We start from the raw sequence: 22,363 nt of genomic DNA, 5'->3' as shown, positions 1-22,363 counted from the left end.
GCAGCTACTAATCCCTGAGATAACGTAATAAATTAATTCCTGATAACAAATGTAGAAAAAAACCTTTGACAATTCAGCCACTAAAACTGTCTACAGTTGATATAACACTATCATAATACGTTCTGTAAAATTTTGGTCCCTACCCTGCTAAATGTCCTGAATGAAGTGACAAGTTACGGCTATTATCATCTATCATTACAGGCCGTGATGTGGAGGTGCCAGTGTTGGACTGGGATCAGAAAGCACATGACATCAAGTTATAGTCCAACAGGTTTATTTGCAAACACAAGCTTTTGGAACATAGCCCTTTCATCAGGGGCTAGGCTCCAAAAGCTTGTTTTCAAATAAACCTGTGGCACTATAACCTGGTGTTCATGTGATTTCTGACCTTACCATTACAGGAGCAGGGTTTAACACCTTAATTGACAGGCATGCTTGAGGTATGAGTGTTTGATTTGTTTGTTATTCTTCACTCCTGACATTCTCAAATATGAAATTATTCAAGATATTTTTCACTCCCTTACTTCTTTCTTTGATCTTGTTGCTTTTGCTGAAATTGTCATTGCCCAGGGAGTTTCTTTTACTATTGTTGATTTTGCAATAACTGGAATTTAGTCATTTTTCACAATTTGAGCTGACTGACTCCTGACAGTGTCTGAATGGACTGCTTGAAGCCTTGGGAGGGAATTGAGCAGCCAGACAACAAACTCAGAAGAAATCTGCCATGCCGAAAACATATGCTGAGGGTGTCTGAAATGATGCAGTGTGAAACTTCCTTGACTCAGTGGGAAAATATCACATTGCCAGGGATGGAAAACAGTCCCAAGAAGAAAGTCCAATGGATCCCTGGACTTGGGTAATTTGGGGGAATTCGATAGGGGTGTAGTGAGGAATGGGCAGTTTGTCTACCTGGGGAAGGATGCTGAATTCCAGATGGAGAGAAAGTGGGGTACTGCCTTCTGGAGGCACCACAAGAGGCACACTCAAAGGCAATATTTCCCACTTCCACCCTGTCCTCTTATTTAAATGATTGCCTGCATATTCCTACCTGCCTGCCAATGCCAAACAGCTATGGAATGGACAGCATATTGTTGGGTTCATTAGGCTTTCAGCAGGTTGGATCAGTGCTTAATTATTTGTTTAAATATGATGAGTGGGCTGCTGATTTCTGCTCCTGCTTACTCCCTATATTCTGGGGGCCAGATCGGAGATGGGTGAGAAGATGGTGGACTGGGCAACCTTCTCACCTCGAGGTGACTCTCTGCTGAAGACTAGCCCAATGAAGGCAGATAAAATCCAGCCCCATGTTTCAAGCACAGAAGTTCATTCCAATCATTGGCACTAGTGCAACACAGTTAATTCAGAATTTGTATTTAATTACATATTCCTTGCCCAGTGGGAGAAATCTGAAGAGGTTACTTCTATCGCAAATTCTACATTAACTTCCATAGAAGATAGGGGCAGGAGAAGGCCATTTGACGTCTCGAGCCTGCTCTGCCATTCATTATGATCAATGAACTCAATACCTTAACCCTGCCCTTTCCCTATATTCCTTGATCCCATTAGCCCAAAACGCTATATCTACCAGCTTCTTGAAAATGCATAATATCTTGGTCTCAAGAATGTTCTGTGGTAGTGAGTTCCACAGGTTGACCTTTTTCTGGGTGAAGAAAGTTCTCCTTTTCTCAATCCTAAAAGGTTTACTGTTTATCCTTAGATTATGATCCCTGGTTTTGACTTCCCCACCATGAGGAACATCCTTTCTGCATCCAAAGTGGTTAATCCTGTTAGAATTTTAAGGGTTTCTGTGAGCTACCCCCTCATTCTAAACTTCAGCCTTTGATAAGGTTCCACATGGTAGTTAATTTGTAAAATTAGATCACATAGGATTCAGCGTGAGCCAGCTGTTTGGATACAAAATTGGCTTTATGGTAGGAGACAGAGAGATGTGGCAGAGAGTTGTTTCTCAGATTGGAGGCCTGTGACCAGCAGTATTCCACTGAGATTGGTACTGGGTCTATTTTTGTTTGCCATTTATATAAAGGATTTGGATGAGAGCAAGGAGCCATAGTTAGTAAGTTTGCAGATTATACCAAAATTGGTGGTGTAATGTACAACAAAGAAGGTTAATTAAGATTACAAAGAGATCTTGATCAACTGGGTCAATTGGCTGAGGAGTGGCAGATGGAGTGCAATTTGGATAAGTGCAAGGTATTGCATTTTAGTAAAACAAACAAGTATAGGGCTTGTATAGTTTATGGTTGGGCCCTGGGTAGAATTGTAAAATGGAGAGACCTAGAGGTTCAGGTTCATAATTCTTTGAAGTTTGCATCGCAGTTAGTGTGGTTAGGAAGGCATTTAGCACACTTGCCTTAATTGCTCAGACCTTTCAGTATAGGAGTTGGGACAGCATCTTAAGGTTGGACAGAATGTTGGTGAAGCCTGTTATAAGAAGGATATTATTAAGTTGGACAGGGTTCAGAAATGATTGAGTAAGATGTTGGTGGAAATGGAGGGTTTGAGTTATAAGGAGAGGTTGGATCACCTGGGACTTCTTCACTGGAGCATAGGACGTTGAGGGGTGACCATATAGAGGTTTCTAAAATCATGACGGGCATAGATAAAGTGAATAGCAAATGTCCTTTCCCTCAGGTGGAGCATTTCAAAACTAGGGTGCATATTTTTAGGGTGAGAGGAGAAAGATTTAAAAAGGACATGGGGGCAACTTTTCTGCACAGATTGTAGTTAGTTATTGGAATGAATTGTGATGTAAAATTACAATTAGTTGAGTAAATCAGGACAGCCAGTGGTTTAGTTTATTTGGACTTGCAGAAAGTTTTTGACAAAATCCCACATAAGAGAATAATGTGTAAAATTAAAGTGTATGGGATTGGGGGTAGTGTATTGACACGCATAGAAAATTGATTAGCAGATAATATACAAAGTATATGGCAGGCAGTGACTAGGGATACCACAGGGATGGTTACTAGGACCACAATTCACAATAAACATGGATGATATAGATGAGGTGATTAAATGTAATATCTCAAACTTTGCAGATTATATAAGAATGAGCAGTGAGGAGCATGCTGGGATGGTGCAGTTTAATTTAGACTGAGTGGGTAAACAACCTTAAACACTCTACAAAATTTAGGACCTTCTCACCTTCTCTCAGCTGCTTCACACTCACATCTCATTACAGCTCATGAACTATGACACTCACCGTTACATGCATTATGTACACTCAGCAGCTCTCATCCACTTTATCTTCTGAAACCACCATTCTTGCCCCCTGCTTCTGTTCACTCAATGGGGCACTTCAGTACGTCTCTGCTCCTGAATTACTACTAGCTGCGTCATTACAGGGAACAGTGGCCCTGTTGCCTGGGACTGAGAGACAACACTTAATACATAGAAAAGGATATAACAGAGACATTTAGAACCCTATAAAACAATAATTTCTTTATTAAGAACATAAACGAATAACTTGCTTTTAACTACTGGAGGTATCTCAATCACTGCCTTTCACTATCCTGATTTCAGTAACGAAACCCAAATATTATTACCTGGGAGAGTTTGCAGCTGGCCAGGCTGAAACTGCTCGACGTCTTTGCCACGCCTCCTGACATAGGGTACCTTCTTTCAACATGAGCCTTCAAAGTGTTGCTGAACGAAGGGATTTCTTCAGGCTACTTATACACAAGTGTCTGTGCCAAGTACATTTCTTACTTGGAATTATGCATGCACATGACCAATCCTGAACATTTTGTCTCAATGCATGATAACAAAGTGTGGAGCTGGATGAACACAGCAGGCCAAGCAGCATCTCAGGAGCACAAAAGCTGACGTTTCGGGCCTAGACCCTTCATCATAGAGGGGGATGGGGAGAGGGAACTGGAATAAATAGGGAGAGAGGGGGAGGCAGACTGAAGATGGGGAGAAAAAAAGATAGGTAGAGAGGACAGTATAGGTGAGGAGGTAGGGAGGGGATAGGTCAGTCCAGGGAAGATGGACAGTTCAAGGAGGCGGGATGAGGTGGTAGGTAGGAAATGGAGGTGTGCTTGAGCTGGGAGGAAGGGATGGGTGAGAAGAAGAACAGGTTAGGGAAGCGGAGACAGGCTGGGCTGGTTTTGGGATGCAGTGGTGGGAGGGGTCGAGCTGGGCTGGTTTTGTGATGCAGTGGGGGGAGGGGAAGAACTGGGCTGGTTTTGGGATGCAGTGGGGGAAGGGGAGATTTTGAAGCTTGTGAAGTCCACATTGATACCATTGGGCTGCAGGGTTCCCAAGCGGAATATGAGTTGCTGTTCCTGCAACCTTCGGGTGGCATCCTTGTGGCACTGCAGGAGGCCCATGATGGACATGTTGTCTAAAGAATGGGAGGCGGAGTTAAAATGGTTCACGACTGGGAGGTGCAGTTGTTTGTTGCGAAACGAGCGGAGGTTTTCTGCAAAGCGGTCCCCAAGCCTCCGCTTGGTTTCCCCAATGTAGAGGAAGCCACACCGGGTACAATGGATACAATGTACCACATTGGCAGATGTGCAGGTGAACATCTGCTTGTTATGGAAAATCATCTTGGGGCCTGGGATAGGGGTGAAGGGGGAGGTGTGGGGGCAAGTGTAGCACTTCCTGCGGTTGCAGGGGAAGGTGCCGGGTGTGGTGGGGCTGGAGGGGAGTGTGGAGCAGACAAGGGAGTCATGGAGAGAGTGGTCTCTCCGGAAGGCAGACAAGGGTGGGGATGGAAAAATGTCTTGGGTGGTGGTGTCGGATTGTAGATGGCGGAAGTGTCGGACGATGATGTGTTGTATCCGGAGGTTGGTGGGGTGGTATGTGAGAACGAGGGCGATCCTTTGGGGGCGGTTGTGGCAGGGGCGGGGTGTGAGGGATGTATTGCGGGAAATGCGGGAGATGCGGTCAAGGGCGTTAACAACTTCTCTTTCGATTCTGATCAATGGATGGACCTGAGTCGCTAATCAGTCCTCAATTCCAAATTTTAGTCCCGAAACCTGGAGCCAGCAAGTCTCTATTTGCCTTCTTTGCTTGCATTTTAATCTCCGTCTCGTGCATCGCCCATTTATGGATAAATTCCTTTGCCTCAAAAATGATCTTCACCCAGTCTGCAGTGAAGTGTGGTATAGGTGGAAGTTCCACAGATACAAATCAGTGTAAATCGTCACTTGTATCGTTGGGGCGGATGGATGGAATTATACACAATTTCTGATTGGGTTCTGGCTTTGGCTAATGACCAAGTCAGAAGAACTATTGCTAATTGCCATATTCTATCCACTTTCTGATACCATGTCCTTCCTTTTCAGTATCCTGAGGCTGCCATGGTGACATAGTATGTTTCTCCTACTAAGGCACATTTAAGAAAAGTTTGGTTATTCACTGGCAGGATAGACAATGAACAGTTCTCATAAGAGGCAAATCCACACTGAGTTAGCTCTTCTTTGATCATTTCTTCTGGACATGCCCAAGGGTTTCCCTTGATGGCATTGAGACAAATCCAGCACCCTCTTTTAGATCCCTGTAGAACTAAAGCATAAGTTGGTGGGTTACTTAATGATATCTGAGTTCCTTCATGGTATTTACCCACATTATGAACTTGCATTAGGGGGTATGTCAGATTGTCCCCATGTTTGGGTTTATGAAGCACAACATCAATATATAATTGACCTTTATTATCATCACAGGTACTCAAGTCCCAGTTGGTGAGAGTGAGACTTCTAAGGTGACACAGAGGCATCTTCTCCCCCACTCACGTCCTCAGTTACTCATCTGACACCCAGTCTGGTACTCTGTGAGCGTCTAATTGCAATGTATTTGTGCTAACCACCAACAAAAGTCAGCTCGTATAAGTTGAACAAAATGCCGCTTTATTATTGCGAGCTGCTTTGTAAGCCATTCTGTCTATAATCTCGTTAGTAATATTCTGAAAGGGTCTTAACATTTTGATGGTGCTCAGGGCTGCCTGTGCCGCTTGCCGTCCTATCCTATCTGTCTTTTTTTGATCCTGATATTCCTGAACTACTATTACCCTCATCTTTTCCTGAAGGGAACTTAACTGAGCCTTCAACTCTGCTATGTCAAGGGTGTTAACAGTTGCTAACCCAGATACATAGCCTGCTCTTGCTAACTCTATCGATCCCCTTTTCCTCCTTTTTCTTTCCGATGTGAATTCACTATGACTAAGTTGTTTTTAGAGTAGGTGGTCGAAGAGCTGCTGGATTGTGCTATCACACCAGGATGGTACCTGTATATCCTTCAGGTTAAACACTACCTGTATGTGTCTATATCCCGGCACTGGAATAACTATCTCTTCCATTTCTTCCGGAACTAATCCTACACCCCCTGTATCTCTCAGATTCACTACACCATGGCTCTGAGGTAGTTCCAGGGTCATTGTGGTAGTAAGTTGAGCTGTAGTCATGGCCAGGTTGCCCCTTTAAGGCATCAAAGCTGATCCTGTTTCTGGACACATATCTGAATTTTCCTCAACCTCTCTGATCTTTGGGATAATCCCAGACTTACATTCCACCATGATTCAGTCTACTGTACTCATACTTACACAATTCAGATCCTCAGGAAGTTTTTCCTTGAACTATCCAAGTCCCTTAAGGATAAATTTTGTCGCAGACCATGTAATGGATAATTCTGCTTTCTTGGCCATCGGGCAAAGATTGAAAAGTAGGGTTGGAATTGTCCAGGGATGGGCCATTGTGACACAAAAATCCACATTTCTTCCCAACTTGCGACCATTACTGTGACATTTGTCCAAACATAATATACTTTGCTCACAATCAACCAATATTATTCCCTCTCATTCATAAAAAAAAATCAAAGTTAGTGAGTTTTGAGAAGATTTGTAGCTCAGGTTGAAGTTCTGGATGTGAGTTTGCTCGCTGAGCTGGAAGGTTAGTGTTCAGACGTTTCATCACCATTCTAGGTAACATCATCAGTGAGCCTCTGACGAAGCACTGGTGTTATGTCCCGCTTTCTATTTATCTGGTTAGGTTTCCTTGGGTTGGTGATGTCATTTCCTGTTCTTTTTCTCAGGGGATGGTAGATTGGCTCCAAGTCAATGTGTTTGTTGATGGAGTTCCGGTTGGAATGCCATGCTTCTAGGAATTCTCGTGCATGTTTCTGTTTGGCTTGTCCTAGGATGGATGTGTTGTCCCAATCAAAGTGGTGTCCTTCCTTATCTGTATGTAAGGATACGAGTGACAGACTCCTTCCTTATCTGTATGTAAGGATACGAGTGATAGTGGGTCCTGTCGTTTTGTGGCTAGTTGATGTTCATGTATCCTGGTGGCTAGCTTCCTGCCAGTTTGTCCAATGTAGTGTTTGTCACAGTTCTTGCAGGGTATTTTGGAGATGACGTTTGTTTTGTTTGTTGTCTGTATAGGGTCTTTTAAGTTCATGAGCTGCTGTTTTAGTGTGTTGGTGGGTTTGTGGGCTACCCTGATGCCAAAGGTGCAGTAGTCTGGCAGTCATTTCGGAAATGCCTTTGATGTAGGGGAGAGTGGTTATGGTTTCTGAGCCCGTTTTGTCTGTTTCTCAGCAACAAACCCAAACAAACAGACAAAACGGGCTCAGAAACCATAACCACTCTCCCCTACATCAAAGGCATTTCCGAAAGGACTGCCAGACTACTCACACCTTTGGCATCAGGGTAGCCCACAAACCCACCAACACACTAAAACAGCAGCTCATGAACTTAAAAGACCCTATACAGACAACAAACAAAACGAATGTCATCTACAAAATACCATGCAAGAACTGTGACAAACACTACATTGGACAAACTGGCAGAAAGCTAGCCACCAGGATACATGAACATCAACTAGCCACAAAACGACGTGACCCACTATCACTCGTATCCTTACATAAAGACAAGGAAGGACACCACTTTGATTGGGACAACACATCCATCCCAGGACAAGCCAAACAGAGACACGCACAAGAATTCCTAGAAGCATGGCATTTCAACCAGAACTCCATCAACAAACACATTGATTTGGAGCCAATCTACCATCCCCCGAGAAAAAGAACAGGAAATAACATCACCAACCCAAGGAAACCTAACCAGATAAATAGAAAGCGGGACATAACACCAGTGCTTCATCGGAGGCTCACTGATGATGTTACCTAGAATGGTGACGAAACGTCTGAAAACTAACCTTCCAGCTCAGCGAGCAAACTCACATCCAAAATTAAAAGTATTCACTGCAGAAGGAACCCTCTTTCCAACGAAAATGATAATGATCTTCCACATTTTCATGATGATTCTGCTTCCTACAAAACAAATGTAGTTTCTGCTCTTATATGCAGCCAATCGGATTTTCTTTCTTTCGCTGTATTTATAGTTCTAATCTCTTTATCCCCTCAGCCGATTCATGTTCATCAAGGGCTGATTCCAGCCTTCCATCCCTTCCCCTCATCCATTTCATTTGGAGGGTGGACATTTCATCCATTTTGTTCCCCTTTTTCTTTTTTCTTTGTTTATGTTTGCATTGGTAAGCCTGAGGAGTCCATCTGATTCCTAAGGAGTTGGGAGATAATGGTGTATCTGCCAGATCTCCATTTTGCTCTGGTTGCTCTGATCCCATGATCGGGGTTCCAAAACCAGTTTCCAGTCTAAGTTTCCTAACTCTGGAGTATCACATTCTCTCAAAATAATGTGTAAATGGTGATAATTATCCTGTCCCCTTCCAAATAGTTTAAACTGGTTAATATCGTACCAGCCATTCTTGTTAGGGGCTTTTAGAAAATTATATACTGATGGACTTGCCTTGTCTATCACCTCATATGGTCCTGCAAATCTAGGGGCCAGGAAGGATTTTTTTTGATGTACAAGTATCATTACCCGTTGCCCCACCTACAGCTCCATTGGCTTTGGCCTGAAATCAATGTTGTTTCTCACGTTCCAAATTATTTGCAACCATATAATTAGCTTCTTTTAGACTCTCAACCAGCTGCTCTACCCACTTATCTTTCTTTATTCCGTCTATTTCTGGCTCAGATAGGTCTAATCCTAGCAGTGGCTCCTGGCCTCGCATCTCTCAACTTGTCATCAACCTATAAGGAGTAAATCCCGTAGAGGAAGCTACAATGCTTATTTATCATCAGCCATGCGGTCTGGTGCTGTTGCACCATTTTTGCCAACATATTCTTTGAAGTTCAATTAATCCTTTCAACTATCCCACTGGATTGGGCCCTATAGGATAAATGGAACCTTTGTTTTACTCCTAACAGTGGCATGACATTCTGCAAACCCTGGGCTGTAAAAGGTGTTCCTTGATCTGATTCAACACTCCTTGGTAAACCTCAACAACTAAAATCCTTTTCTAAACAGACCTTCACCATGATTTTATTGGTTTCAGTTTGAGTGGGAAGTGCCTCTACCTATTTGGTGAAGGTATCTACTGTCACAAGGATATACTTATATCTTCCAGTAGTTGGGGGCAGAGGCCCCACAAAGTCAACATGCAGATTTGTGCAGGGCCCGTCTACTGGCCTTATGGATCTAAGGGCTCCCTTATTGACATTTTTGCCAGGGTTATTTTGGGCACAAATCAAACTGTTTTTCACATAATACTCCACACCCCCTTTCTTTCATGGCCACTGACATACCTCTTCTAACCTCTCCAAGGTGTTTTCCAAACTTCGGTGTCTATATATGTCATGATACCAATAAATCATCAGATTCCATTCTCTCTCTGGTACTACAAATTTCCCTTTACACAGTATTACACCCTCTTTTACGTGAAGGTCTTTTTGTTCCTTATATTTTTCTGACTCCTTCTCTTCTAATACTTTTTGTAATTCCCTTCATTCCTTTATTCTCCTGCTAAGTCGATTGGGGCCACTTATTTCTCTTTCTGCACTCCAACTTTCTCAATCTGCAGCCGCCATTGTCCCTGTTTTGGCTAATTGATCTGCTTTTTTTGTTTCATTCTGGTGATAACTTAGAATGAGCTTTCACTTTCATCACTCCATGTACTTTCTCTTTCACCTTTTCAAAGATATACCTCAGCTAGGGATGGATTGTAGGACCTTCCCATCTGCTGACAAAATGCCTCTAGCCTCACATAAGGCCAAGTATTTTGTCAGATTGTTGCACATGTACATATTATCTGAATCGATAGCAGATCCTGGGGGGAATGTATCTGGGTAGCTCACTATATATGCCACAGCTGCCAACTCAACTGCTTGAGGGCTGTACTATCCAATTCCTGCCCTTCCTCATCTTCCATATAGATACCACAACCAGTATGCTGTTCTCTCTCCTGTACAGACAAAGACCCATCACAAAAATTTTTAAGATTGATTTGTTACTCCCTTCCTGTTCACCTATTTGTGTTTTTGTCTGTGCCTTGTCTTGGATATTCCCTGTATTCTCTTTACCAGTATTCTCTTTTACCAGTATTCTCTCCTTGGGATCATTTGCTATCACTGCCTGATGCTCATGGGTTGTCCCCTGGTAAATTAAGTTATCTGTTAACATGGCGATACTTCTAACAATTTTTTACCTCCAAGTTTCTCCCTTGTAATAACAGTGTCCATGTATCAGTTGTGTTTTGGTTCATTGTGCCATCATTAATATGTCCATTCAGCAGCATCTGAATGAGTATATGTTCTGTCAAAATTATCAATGGGCTCAACACTACAATGTAGGTAAAATGTTGTACTGTCCAGAATACTGCCAGTAAATGCCTTTCACATGCCATGTACCTCTGCTGTACTGGTATGAGCATGTGCGAGACAGAGGCTACTAGTCTCAACTGACCATGTACCTCTTGCAATAAGACTGCTGATATTGTGCAGTCTATTGTCACCATCTCCACAGAGAATGGTTCAGCTGGGTTTGGGATTTTTAGGGCTAGAGCACTCACCAAACCCTGTTTCAAAGCTATTATTGCTTGTGTGTGTTCTGGCTTGCATTCTCATGGAGTATTTTTCTTCAGTAACATCATTAGTGGTGCTGCCTTTGTGGCAAAACCATCAATATGGTCTCTACAACACCCAATCAAGCCCAAAAGTAATCTCAATCTCTTCACGTCTGGAAGGGGTTAGGAAGTCTAGCTACTGTTTCAGTTCTTTTTTTGTCTATCTCTCTTTTTCCTGACATCAACACAACTCCTAAAACTCACTTCCTGCCTCATTGTCTGAGCCTTTATTGGATTCACTTTTAACCCAAGCTTTTTTAACAGTTGCAACAACTCATTCAAGAGCTGGAAATGCTCTTGTTTGGTTCCTGTTTGCAGAAACAAATCAACATATTGTATCAAGCATTGTGCAACCCATTGCTTAACCATTGATGAAATATTGATGGGAAATTGTGAAATCCCTGTGGCAAAGCTGTCCACATATTTTGCTGTCCTCAATAGTAAAAGCAATTTAAACTGAAACTCCTTGGACAAAGGGATTGGCCAAAATCCATTACCTACTATCCAGCACTGTAGTAGACTTTGCAGACTCACTCTGTTTAATCATGGTTTCAGGGCTAGCAGCTACTTTGGAACCTGTTAAGGGTGTTACCTTATTAAGTTGTCAATTATCAATAGTCAATTGCCAACTCCCGTCCGGTTTCTTTACCGGCCAAATAGGTGTACTGTTTGTTGAGGTGACTCACCTTAACACCCCTTGTGCTACCAGACTTTGCACTACCTTTCGTCTATCATGTTCAGCTTGCCTGGGGAATCCATACGGCTCCTGGGGCTTTGGATCTCTGTCCTGTGCACATATCTCCCCTTGCATTTGTCCAAAGTCATGCTTACGTTTGGCAAACAATTCCCAGTTTTGTCCCATAATCCCTTGTAGTGTCAGGTCCCCACTCATGACACAAGACAGATCCATATTACTCCCACTGTACACATTCTCTCCTTATACTGTCCTGCAGGAATTTCAGCAAAAAACTGCTCCACACTTATTCCTCGCAGTTGCCATATCATACAGTTCACTGAATCAAATCACAGTCCTGCTCTATCCATGTAATTAATTCCTAGAATATGCCTTGATTTTCTGGGAGTTCTATTAATACTATCGGCTGCATCAACGCTACTGGTTCTATTTCTATATTTAAAAGACCAGTCCTAGTTGACAATGTCCTGTAAAACCACTGAAAATTATTTGTTTCTGTTTTCCAATCATCACTATTTACAATAGATGTGTTCAGAGTGGTGCGGGATCCTCCTGTGTCCCAAAGGACAGGGTAGCCTCCTACCCTACTGTTCACTAAGAGTCTCTCTGTGTCATCCCATTTTGCATCACACGTCCATAATGCTTGAGACTAACACTGAGCGTTGGAGTACAACCCACTCGTTATCTCAATTGGTAGCATGTTGTTCTACGGCATAGACAGTGGTTTCTCTAGGGGCAAAGGTTGGATCTGTATCTGATCTTCCCCATCCCTCTGTGGTTTGGACATTCTCTGGCATAATGTCTTTCCTTGCCACAAATAATACACTTCCATGAGCCCCTAGGGGTCCTACCACTTCCTGCGGCCGTAGTTGGGGCTCCTCGTCCAAATCCATGTCCTCTTTCTACTATTTGATAGGATGGTGGTGGTCCCCTTCGGACGAGTCCCTTTCCTTCATTTCTCCATGCTACCCTTTGATCTCTGAGAGATACCATTCATCCTTCCTGAGGCTTATGTCCTCTTATCTCCTTCCTCTAAGCTCTGACCATTTTCCTCAACACCCACACCTCAGTGTGTGTGTTGTTGGAGGCGTCAAACATGTCACACACCTTTCGTAACTCCGCCGTTCCATGGGCAATCAGTGTACGGGCCCATCGATTGTCAAAAGTTGCAGCTAAAATTTGCTGGTCTAGCCCTGAGCCGCATACGGTCTGGAACACTAGCCATAGCCTTGTGGCAAACACGGTTGGGTACTCCCTTTTTCTCTGTCTACACTTATTCAAGGCTTCCACTGCATCCCTTCTAATAGCTGCCATGGCTGGCAATACAGCTTCCTTTAACTCATCTAATGTTCCCCCTCCTGCACTTTGTGGCTCAGGCAAAGCTGAATGTAAATTGGGATGGGGACACATCAGTATTAATTTTTTCTGCTCCTCATTATTTAACCCATGTGTAGTTTACAGCTTGTGGGTAGCTTGGAACAGCTCCCAGCAGTTATCTCCAGGCGGACAGTCCTTCACAGACTTGTATCTCTTAGCTGTTAAACATCGGAAGGGTTGGTGTATGTCATTGTATTTGCCCTCCTAGCACTGCTGGCTGTTGCATCCTTAGTGATTAGTGACCCACAAACTGGAACAGCAACAGTTCATCCTTGGGAGCCTACAGTCCGAGAGCCTAAACGTGGAATTCACCAATGTTAAAATCTCCCCACTCCTGGCCTCCTCCCATATCCAACCCTCCGTCTCATCCCCACATCATGGGGTGATGCAACCTGTCCATCTTCTCTCCCACCCATCCCCCGCTCCCATCCCACTGACCAATCCCCACCACTCCCTACCTGCACTCATGTATCACCATCCCACCTGCCTGCCCTAGCCCCACCCCTCCTCTCTGTATGTATTTCTGAGCTCTCTTGCCCCTCCCATTTCTGAAGAAGGATCCCGGCCTGAAACATCAACTTTCTTGCTCCTCTGATGCTGCCTGGTCTGCTGTGTTCCTCCAGCTTCATACTGTGTTAGCCGTGTCAGCCACTTTTGTTCCATTTCGTGTTGTGATTTAAATTAACTGATAGCTCTGTCTGTTAAAACACCCAGGATTTGGATGTTGAGAAGAAACATTTGCACCATCTTCTTTCCATTTATTGTCAGGCCTATGAAATGGAAATGAGACACCTTTCTATCTGTCAGTTTCAAAGAATGTAGCTGGAAGCTTTTGTAATGACAACTATAGCTATTATGAGTTTTTGGCTGCTTCTCAAAGGCTTTATTTGGCATCATCTCAGCAGCTGGTCAATTGAACTAATAATGACTGACACTTCCGAAAAGTTATAACAACAGAATATGCCCTTGATATTGTATTTTTTTTTGCTAAACCAACAAGCACTTAGAAGATAATAAAATGTGAGGCTGGATGAACACAGCAGGCCAAGCAGCATCTCAGGAGCACAAAAGCTGACGTTTCGGGCCTAGACCCTTCATCTGCTTGGCCTGCTGTGTTCATCCAGCCTCACATTTTATTATCTTGGAATCTCCAGCATCTGCAGTTCCCATTATCTCCAGCACTTAGAAGATTTTTCTTTACGTAGGAATCTATTTTGTCTTCCCACTATCAATGACAGTGAATTTAAAATCAGAGTTTTATTAGATTATTAGATGTTTAATTTTGATTACGGGGGCTATATTGTGTATGGGTGATCTGGAAGGAGGTGACATGGGCAGTCTGGGACAATGTGGGTATAAGGAGGCTTGAGGCCATATGGGGGAATGGCTGAGGGTGAGTGGGATGATTTACGGACTATTTAAAGGATTTTGGGAGTTAGGTTGCTATAGTGCAGATCCAGCCTCCGTCTCCCTGGTCACAATCCTCACAAACTCCTTCGCAGCTCTCAAAATGCACTGTAAACCCAGCTCTTGTGTAAAAAAGACAAAACTGCTGGGCCTAATCACAAAATTTCAGGGCAGAAATGTGTGTTGGTAGACTTTTCCTGAGCCCACAGGAAAATCCTGGCCCTGATAATTGTTTAGATATGATGCATTTTAATAGTAATGAGATTTTGTTTGGATATAACATAGTGTGGAGCTGGAGGAGCACAGTAGGCCAGCCAGCATCAGAGGAGCAAGAAAGTTGATGTTTCAGGTCAGGAGAAGCTGCCTGAAGAAGGGCCCTGACCAGAAACATCAACTTTTCTGTTCCTCTGATGCTGCCTGGCCTGCTGTGCTCCTCCAGTTCCACACTTTGTTATCTCTGACCCCAGCTTTGGCAGTTCTTATTATCTCAGATTTTGTTTGGAGCTGCCTTTAATTTTGGACTGTTCATGCAACTTGCCTTTTTATGTTGATAATGAATTGTATCATTGTTTTGCCAGTGGAGACCGTTGCTGTTACTTGTGAAGGTTGCCCAGTATCTGTAAGCCTTGATGATCCCTTGGTGAAAGCATCAGTGGAATTAGCAGTGAAAGCCTTCAACATTGAAAATAAAAAGAAGAGGAGGTTCACACATGGCAAGATTATATATGCAATAAAGGAGGTACAGAATGAGCCAGTATAAAATAACCAATACGTCAATACATTTAAGTAGGAACAATTTACACCGTTATTGAGAAAAAATAAGGACGTGAAACTAATAGCTCTTTCAAAATGTCTGTGCAGGCACTGTGGATTAAAATGTTCCCTTCTGTGCTGTAAAATTGTATGGATTGGATTTCACAGCTCCCCACTGGAGGGTTTGCAGGCAGAGGTCCCATTAAATGTAAGGAGCACTATGATGGCCCACCCACTAACATTGGCTTTCACTACAATTTTATCAGCAACAGGGGAAACATGGGTTGGCCCTGCCTCCTTTTAAGGCCCAATTAATAGTCACAAAGGCCTCATCCTACCACAATTGAGATTTAAATAGTGGCAGGAGAGGCTCATGCTGAGTGTCCAGCTCAGAAACTTGCACCGTGTGGGTTGTTGGATGGCAGTTAGAGGTACCTCAGCATTACACTTGCTCCTCTCACTGTGCTCCAAGTAGTACAGCTGCAATCAGAGAGTTACCTGGCATTTGTTTGAGGCAGAACCTCCTGTGCAGATGTCCTTTTTAAATCTCTTTCCTGTCACCTTTAACCTATGCCCCCTAGTCTTGAAATCCCTCATCCTAGAGAAAAGAGATCGACATTTAACCCTATCTATACTCCTCGTGATTTTACAAACCTTGAAAAGGTTATCGCTCAACCTCCTATCCACCAGAGAGAAATTGAGAAGAAGAGAAAGACAAAAAATTAACCTATCCTTGACAGTTTAGTTGAGAGAAGCTTTGTCTAAGTAATTAGTACAGACCAGATGGCCCAGGTTGGGTTAATAGTTCAAGTTGTATAGTTGTCACACTGGGCTGTCACCATGAGTGCTATCAATGTAATGGATGGAAAAGTCAGCTCTAGGTTCTGCTATTATGCAGCCATTCCAGCTAGAAAATGCAGAGTTCATCACCAAGCAGAACTTACATTATATAGAGCCTTTAGCATAGACAAATATCCAAAGATACTTTATAGAAACATAATCAGATTAAAAATTAACATTTAAAAAGGGTCTTAGAGTAGGTGAGTAAGGAGAAGAAGCAGTGAGGGTTAAGCATGAAATTCTAAAGTCTAGATCTTAGAAGACTGATGACGTACACAACCAAAACAGAAATTGCTGGAAAAGCTCAGCAGGTCTGGCAGTACCTGTGGAGAGAAATCAGAGTTAATGTTTTGGGCCGAGTGATCCTTCCTCAGAATAGAAGGGCCACTCAACCCGAAATATTAACTCTGATTTCTCTCCGCAGGTGCTGCCAGACCTGCTGAGCTTTTCCAGCAATTTCTGTTTTCATTTCTGATTTACAGCATCCACAGTTCTTTCGGTTCTTATAAGGCTGATAACATGGCTGTCAAAGTTGCAACACAGGGATTAGGCATGCATAGGAGACTGGGGTTGGTAGCATAGCTCTTGGATGGTATTGGAGTTGGAGATGATGAGAGAGACAGGGTGAGATGAGGCCACTGGTACATGAGAGTTTGGATAACAATTTTAAATTGGAGTCATTGGGGGAACTGGAAAACAGCATAAATCAGTACAAGTGCATGGGGGCGATTAGTTTAGTTTAGAATCCTTGCAGCATGGAAATAAGCCATTCATCCCAATACCAATCCTCCAAAGAGCATTCCACCCAGACTCATTCTCTCATCCTCTCCCAGTAACCTTTTGTTTCCCATGGTTAATCCTCCTAACCTACACATCCCTGGATATTATGGCAATTTAGCATGGCCAATGCACCTAATCTGCCATTTTTGGGAGGAAACCTGTGCAGACGCAGGAAGAATGTGCAGACTCCACACAGACAATCGCCCGGGGGTGGAATTGAACTTGGTTTTCTGGCACTGTGAGGCAGGAGTGCTGACTGCTGAGCCACTGAGCCGTCCCTTTTATCATAGATAATAAAATGTGAGGCTGGATGAACACAGCAGGGTCTCTGATGAAGGGTCTAGGCCCGAAACGTCAGCTTTTGTGCTCCTGAGATGCTGCTGGGCCTGCTGTGTTCATCCAGCCTCACATTTTATTATCTTGGATTCTCCAGCATCTGCAGTTCCCATTATCATGTCCCTTTTATCAGTTTTGTTTTACTTTAACTCTTAAACTATTCAAGATGGCACCAGATTGGGGCAACAACTGAGACTTTTCACTGTATTTTACTTTATTATTCACTGTAAAATGCAAGTGACAATAAATCATTCAGTTCAATAACACTTACCAATCTCAGATTTTAAAGCAAATTAAAAATTGACTTTCTGTTAGAGGATATCCGTAACCTTATGGAGAATGTGTGTCACAATTACGATGACCGCTCAACCACACATTCCTCTTAATCTTGAAATCCTGTTATTCAGCTGCCCTGCTCGAATCTTATGTGTTAAACATAACTGATAAGTATACATCTTAAATGACTTCAATGCTCAAGTAAATTACAAAAGCATCGGCAAAAAAAACAGACAGGGTTTGGTAGCAATGAAAACAAGTTAAATATGGTTCTTTCCCAATTCAGATTTCACATCTGTAACTACCAAAGAAGTACATATTTAAAAGTGCCCTAAGCAGAAGTAAGAAGAGTTTGATGCAGATCAGGCACAGGCAACAGAGCTTTACATTGCTTCATGCATAATTTCCAGCAAAGAATTAAAATAGTTGAGTTTTGCAGTTACTCATGTTGAAACAATATGCTAAAATACTAGAATTGTATCAGTGATAATGGGAACTGCAGATGCTGGAGAACCCAAGATAACAAAGTGTGAAGTTGGATGAACACAGCAGGCCAAGCAGCATCTCAGGAGCACAAAAGCTGACGTTTCGGGCCTAGACTCTCCTCTCTGATGAAGGATCTAGGCCCGAAACGTCAGCTTTTGTGCTCCTAAGATGCTGCTTGGCCTGCTGTGATCATCCAGCTCCATACTTTGTTACCTATGCTGATACTAAAGACAACATTTTTTGAGACTGGTATTTTGAATACACAGATTCCAACAAATGGAAAATTCCAAGCAGTATACCAGTGCTTTTGCAATACCTTTGGGAAGTGTGTGTACCTGAAAGGCTGGTGCACAAATCCAATTGCAGACTTTTGCCTTTGTAAAAGCAGTTGATGTTTCTGATTTGCTTTTTCAGGCGGTAATAGGAGAGAAATACTGGGTACATTTTCAAATTCAGGAGACAGAGTGTCAAGAGGACGTAAATGAGCTTTGGTCTAATTGTCCACTTAAAGCCACAGATGAAGCTGTAAGTTCATGTACAATTAATGAATGCTGTACTCCAGAAGATGAGTGGGAAATTATATTTAAACAATTGAAAGTAAAGAATAAAAAGCACACAATGTCAATTGAAATAAACCAGGATGGGGTAACTAACATTATGAATGTCACCAGTAAGCATGTCAATGCTGACTGTTTTTTAAAATATTACTGCACGCATCAGAGAATTAAGAATATGCCACCAAACGTGACTGACACTGAAGGCTAAGAAAGTGACCATTCTTGGTGACACGGTGGAAGCAAGCTGCATTCATGCTGTTAATCCTGGGCTAGTCAGTTAAAGGTTCCTCAGCAAGTTTTCACTCTTAACCTTTTAACTCTGTCTGAAAAATGGCTCGTATTTTGATAATGAAGCAACTGAAGGATCGGGAGTACATTTGTTACTAAAATGTGACATCAAATATGAAACAAACACAAAGATATATAAAACCAGCACCAAATAAGGACATGGGTGCTTGCAGAGTTAATAAAACTATGTTCATGAAGAACCTGCAATATTAGCTTTGACAAACTTTGTGGGATCAAGAGGGAGGTTTCCTAATAAGCTTGACAGGCAATTTCAGCACCAAAGGGATATTGAAGATGCCTGCCCACTTTAGGGGCCTGAAGTCTGGCTGAGGCTGCCTTAATCCAATAAGCAGTAACCACATCCCACAATGATGTGTACAAGAGCCAAAATGAAACAAAACTAAAACTTATGTTTGAATATTAATAGATCCAGAACATATGACTGCCTAGACCCTGATATGATCCTCGTGTGTCCTTTGACACATAGGTACACCTGATGGAGCAGAAGTACATTCCTTGACTGGTGTAATGTGGCTAGAAATCCAAGTATAAGGTGGCTAGACACATCTCAGTTTTGACCCTGCCTCATGCTACATCCAAGACTTTCTGCCCCAAACAGGCCATCCCAGAACCCCAACTTGACTGGCTCATGGCCCAGTTTCTGACTTTTCCACAGACCCCTGCAAAATAAATGTATGCTTTCAATCTTCTTACAAATTCAGTCTGTTCTATTTTTATCTTCACTTTAATCTCAGTATTTTCTTAACCAATCTGCTTTTTTCTCTGCATTCAATAAAATTCCCTTAAAATAATTTTAAAACAGTCCTATTTATTTATTCCTGTCTTTGATGCTCTACTACCCACTTTGTGGATCAATTCCACTTTAAAAGATATAGAAACCTCTGCCTAGAAGTTATCTTGAAAGTATTTGTTGAAGTAAACAAGAGCAATTTTCATAATTGATATTTGTGTGTCAATTTAGAGATTTATGCTCACCCAAGAAAATTTGTTTCCAGAAGTCTGTGGTTAGATGTGTTAGGATAGAAGGGGTGCAATTTAGTGACACCTGTCAAAGTAGGATTTGTGGCAAGAAAGGCCAAAGAATTGAGCAAAAGCACAAGTCAGAATCCCAATCGTGGAAACCACCAGTAGAATTAAATGTGCAGTCGGAAGACAGTGATGCAACAAACCCATCTGAACATTTCAAGAAGCCAGTTAAGATTGTTATGAAGGCATTTACATTCTTCTTAACATCATTAAATATACCTTTTTGGAATTAAGTGAATAGTGAACCAGAATCAAAGGCAATCAGAACTCTGACCAGTGAAAACTGGCAGTGTTGAAGTGTAGGTAATAAATCATCCATTTTGCAGTCGCCTTTCACAAGCGGAGAGGAGGAGTTCAGAAGCTTGGCGGGCATAAATCAGGCAATAAGGCCTGTGTCTGTACAAGCTCAGGGACATACACTAGTATTTTAACCCATGGATATCAGCCAGTGAAAGAGCACAATCAAATTCATGGTGATCACAAACCCTATAATGTTGGGTGAATAAGCTATAGAAGAGCAGTGAAGGGGGTGGATTCCTGAGGCACCAAAGACACCATTACTATTAAATATTTTTCTGCTGGAGTACAGGTTCTTGTGAACTGTGGTGTCAATTATTTCTTTTTATTTTGCCTCTTGGAATTCTTTTTTTTACCAGTACTACCTCCCCTATGTGAGGAGTCAGTTTGTGTTATAGCTGAGAAGATGGGCTGCATGAGAGCTACTCTGAAGCTGTATGTTGAAGCCTGTATGACCAAATACTGCGCAAGAGGTTGCCGTATTGCAATTCCACAGATGATTGGCTTCTCAAGGTAGGTTATTACACCCATTCTAATGGCACAGGTATTTGTGAAGGGCTATGTAATCATTACGTGTTATCAGATAGTTCTTTAGAAGCATCCCTGTCAAGAATTGAGCTGGTTGATATTCTACAGAGCTTTAGGAAAAAAAATCTGTTCCATTTTGACAAAATGAATTTTTGCCAGCAGGTATGTTCACTGTTTATGTATAGTGTGAGTAACAGTCTGATTGACTTGTTATCAAGCTGTAATATCTACGTAATCCTGTGTTCTCTATTGCCTAAGGTGCTCGGTCACTGCTATGCAGAGGTTCTGTTTCCAGCTGGTGAAACAAAAGGCCAGATCAGAGGATTACCCAAATGTCAGCTGTTTCAGCCGATTACAGATGAAGGTAGCACGTAACTATTAATAAATAATTTAGACAGATAGGATGCAACCTTCGTAGCCGTTGAATGAAATGGACATTGGAGAGATGATTGGGAAAATTGTGTAAGATTGGCATTAAGGAAAGTCCCAATATCCAGGTCAAAAAGTCCCATTTAAAAAGCAAACATTGAATGGTGAGATGACATTCTTGCTGGCAAGTGGCAGATGACTGATGTAAATACCGTCCAAACTGACTGTGTTTTAACCCCTTGTGTAACTTAGCCATACAGCCCTGAATTATGAGCGTTCAGGCCATAGACTGATATCTGCACAGAATGACCATGGCGCATTTCCTGTGACTATTCCATCCAGACACCTGACCAGGACCAAGCCCCTGGGATTGATATTGGAAATTGACCTTGTCTTCCCATGTCAAGATGCCCTGACTGACTGGTGCCTCCCTAGGCTTCAGTGAAGACTATTTGTAGTCTTTGAGATATGGCTGTTTGCTTGAAGCATGCACGTTATGTTTGCTGCAGAAGCTGCTGGTTTGTGACAACCTGTCCCCATGCTGGTGAGCACGATGAGTTGTCTGGCTTTGCATCCATGCTAAATGGCAAGTTTTGTGAGCCTATAAGCTCTGGATTAGGGAGCAAATCACAGCAATAAAAGGCAAATCAGCGATGCTGTGAGCATCTGCTTAGGTGCTAAATTGAGTGTGCACTAAGAGAGCAAGTAAGCAGCCCTGAGCAATTTGGTCCAATCCATGAATTGGGTGCTTGTCCTTCTGTGCAAAGTATCCTTACAAATCGCTAGCAAGGAATTCATCTCAACATTTGGAATTATGTTGGAAAACGCAGCTTCTTGTTCCCAATGTCAAAAAAGGCCTTGTCTGACATCTCATGTGATTCTTTCAGATTTCTTGCCATAGCCCACAAGGTCTGCTTTTTATCTCATTGTGAACATTGTCAAATTTTGTTAGTCACTTCACGCATCATCACTGGTAGGATACCAGATGGTCTATATTGTAGCTGAAAGTCCTCTTTGTGCATGATATGTTTGGGTTGGTACATAGCTCTTTGGAGCTGCACCAGCCTTTGCTGCAGTGTGTTGCCTATCCCAGTCCTGCCATATGCCTCCTTACTTCTTATTGAGAATTTTCTTGATGCATCCAGAAGACTGCATCTGACATATGTCTGTACGTTTGAGTGTTCTAGCAATTACCCTGATCATTTGCCTTTCTGCAGTGAGTTAAATTGGCCTCTCAATAGGGATTGTTGCTTACCAGCAAGCTGTGTGTTCACCACTCTCCAAAAATAGTGATGAAGAAAAATATAATGTGAGCCTGGTCCCTGTTTCATCTAAACCTATTCAGTGGAAATAATTGGTTTACATAATATAATTTAGTCTCT

At 42.4% G+C, this 22,363-nt stretch overlaps 1 protein-coding gene across 3 annotated transcripts in view; it reads left to right on the top strand.

Moving 5' to 3' along the window:
- The window catches only part of LOC125463297 (kininogen-1-like), a 51,386-nt gene that overhangs the window by 19,137 nt on the left and 9,886 nt on the right, over nt 1–22,363 (top strand). For 2 of the 3 annotated variants that reach the window (XM_048554408.2, XM_048554407.2), the window contains 3 exons: nt 15,003–15,163; nt 18,310–18,420; nt 20,871–20,976. In XM_048554408.2, the coding sequence (XP_048410365.1) occupies nt 15,003–15,163; nt 18,310–18,420; nt 20,871–20,976 (378 nt within the window). The remainder of the gene's footprint in view (nt 1–15,002; nt 15,164–18,309; nt 18,421–20,870; nt 20,977–22,363) is intronic. The other variant, XM_048554409.2, reaches the window with a different exon arrangement.

The sequence above is a fragment of the Stegostoma tigrinum genome, chromosome 25 (assembly GCF_030684315.1).
Source record: "Stegostoma tigrinum isolate sSteTig4 chromosome 25, sSteTig4.hap1, whole genome shotgun sequence".
NCBI lineage: Eukaryota > Metazoa > Chordata > Chondrichthyes > Orectolobiformes > Stegostomatidae > Stegostoma > Stegostoma tigrinum.
Note: the sequence above shows the minus strand (reverse complement) of the source record. Positions and strands in the feature narration are given on the sequence as shown.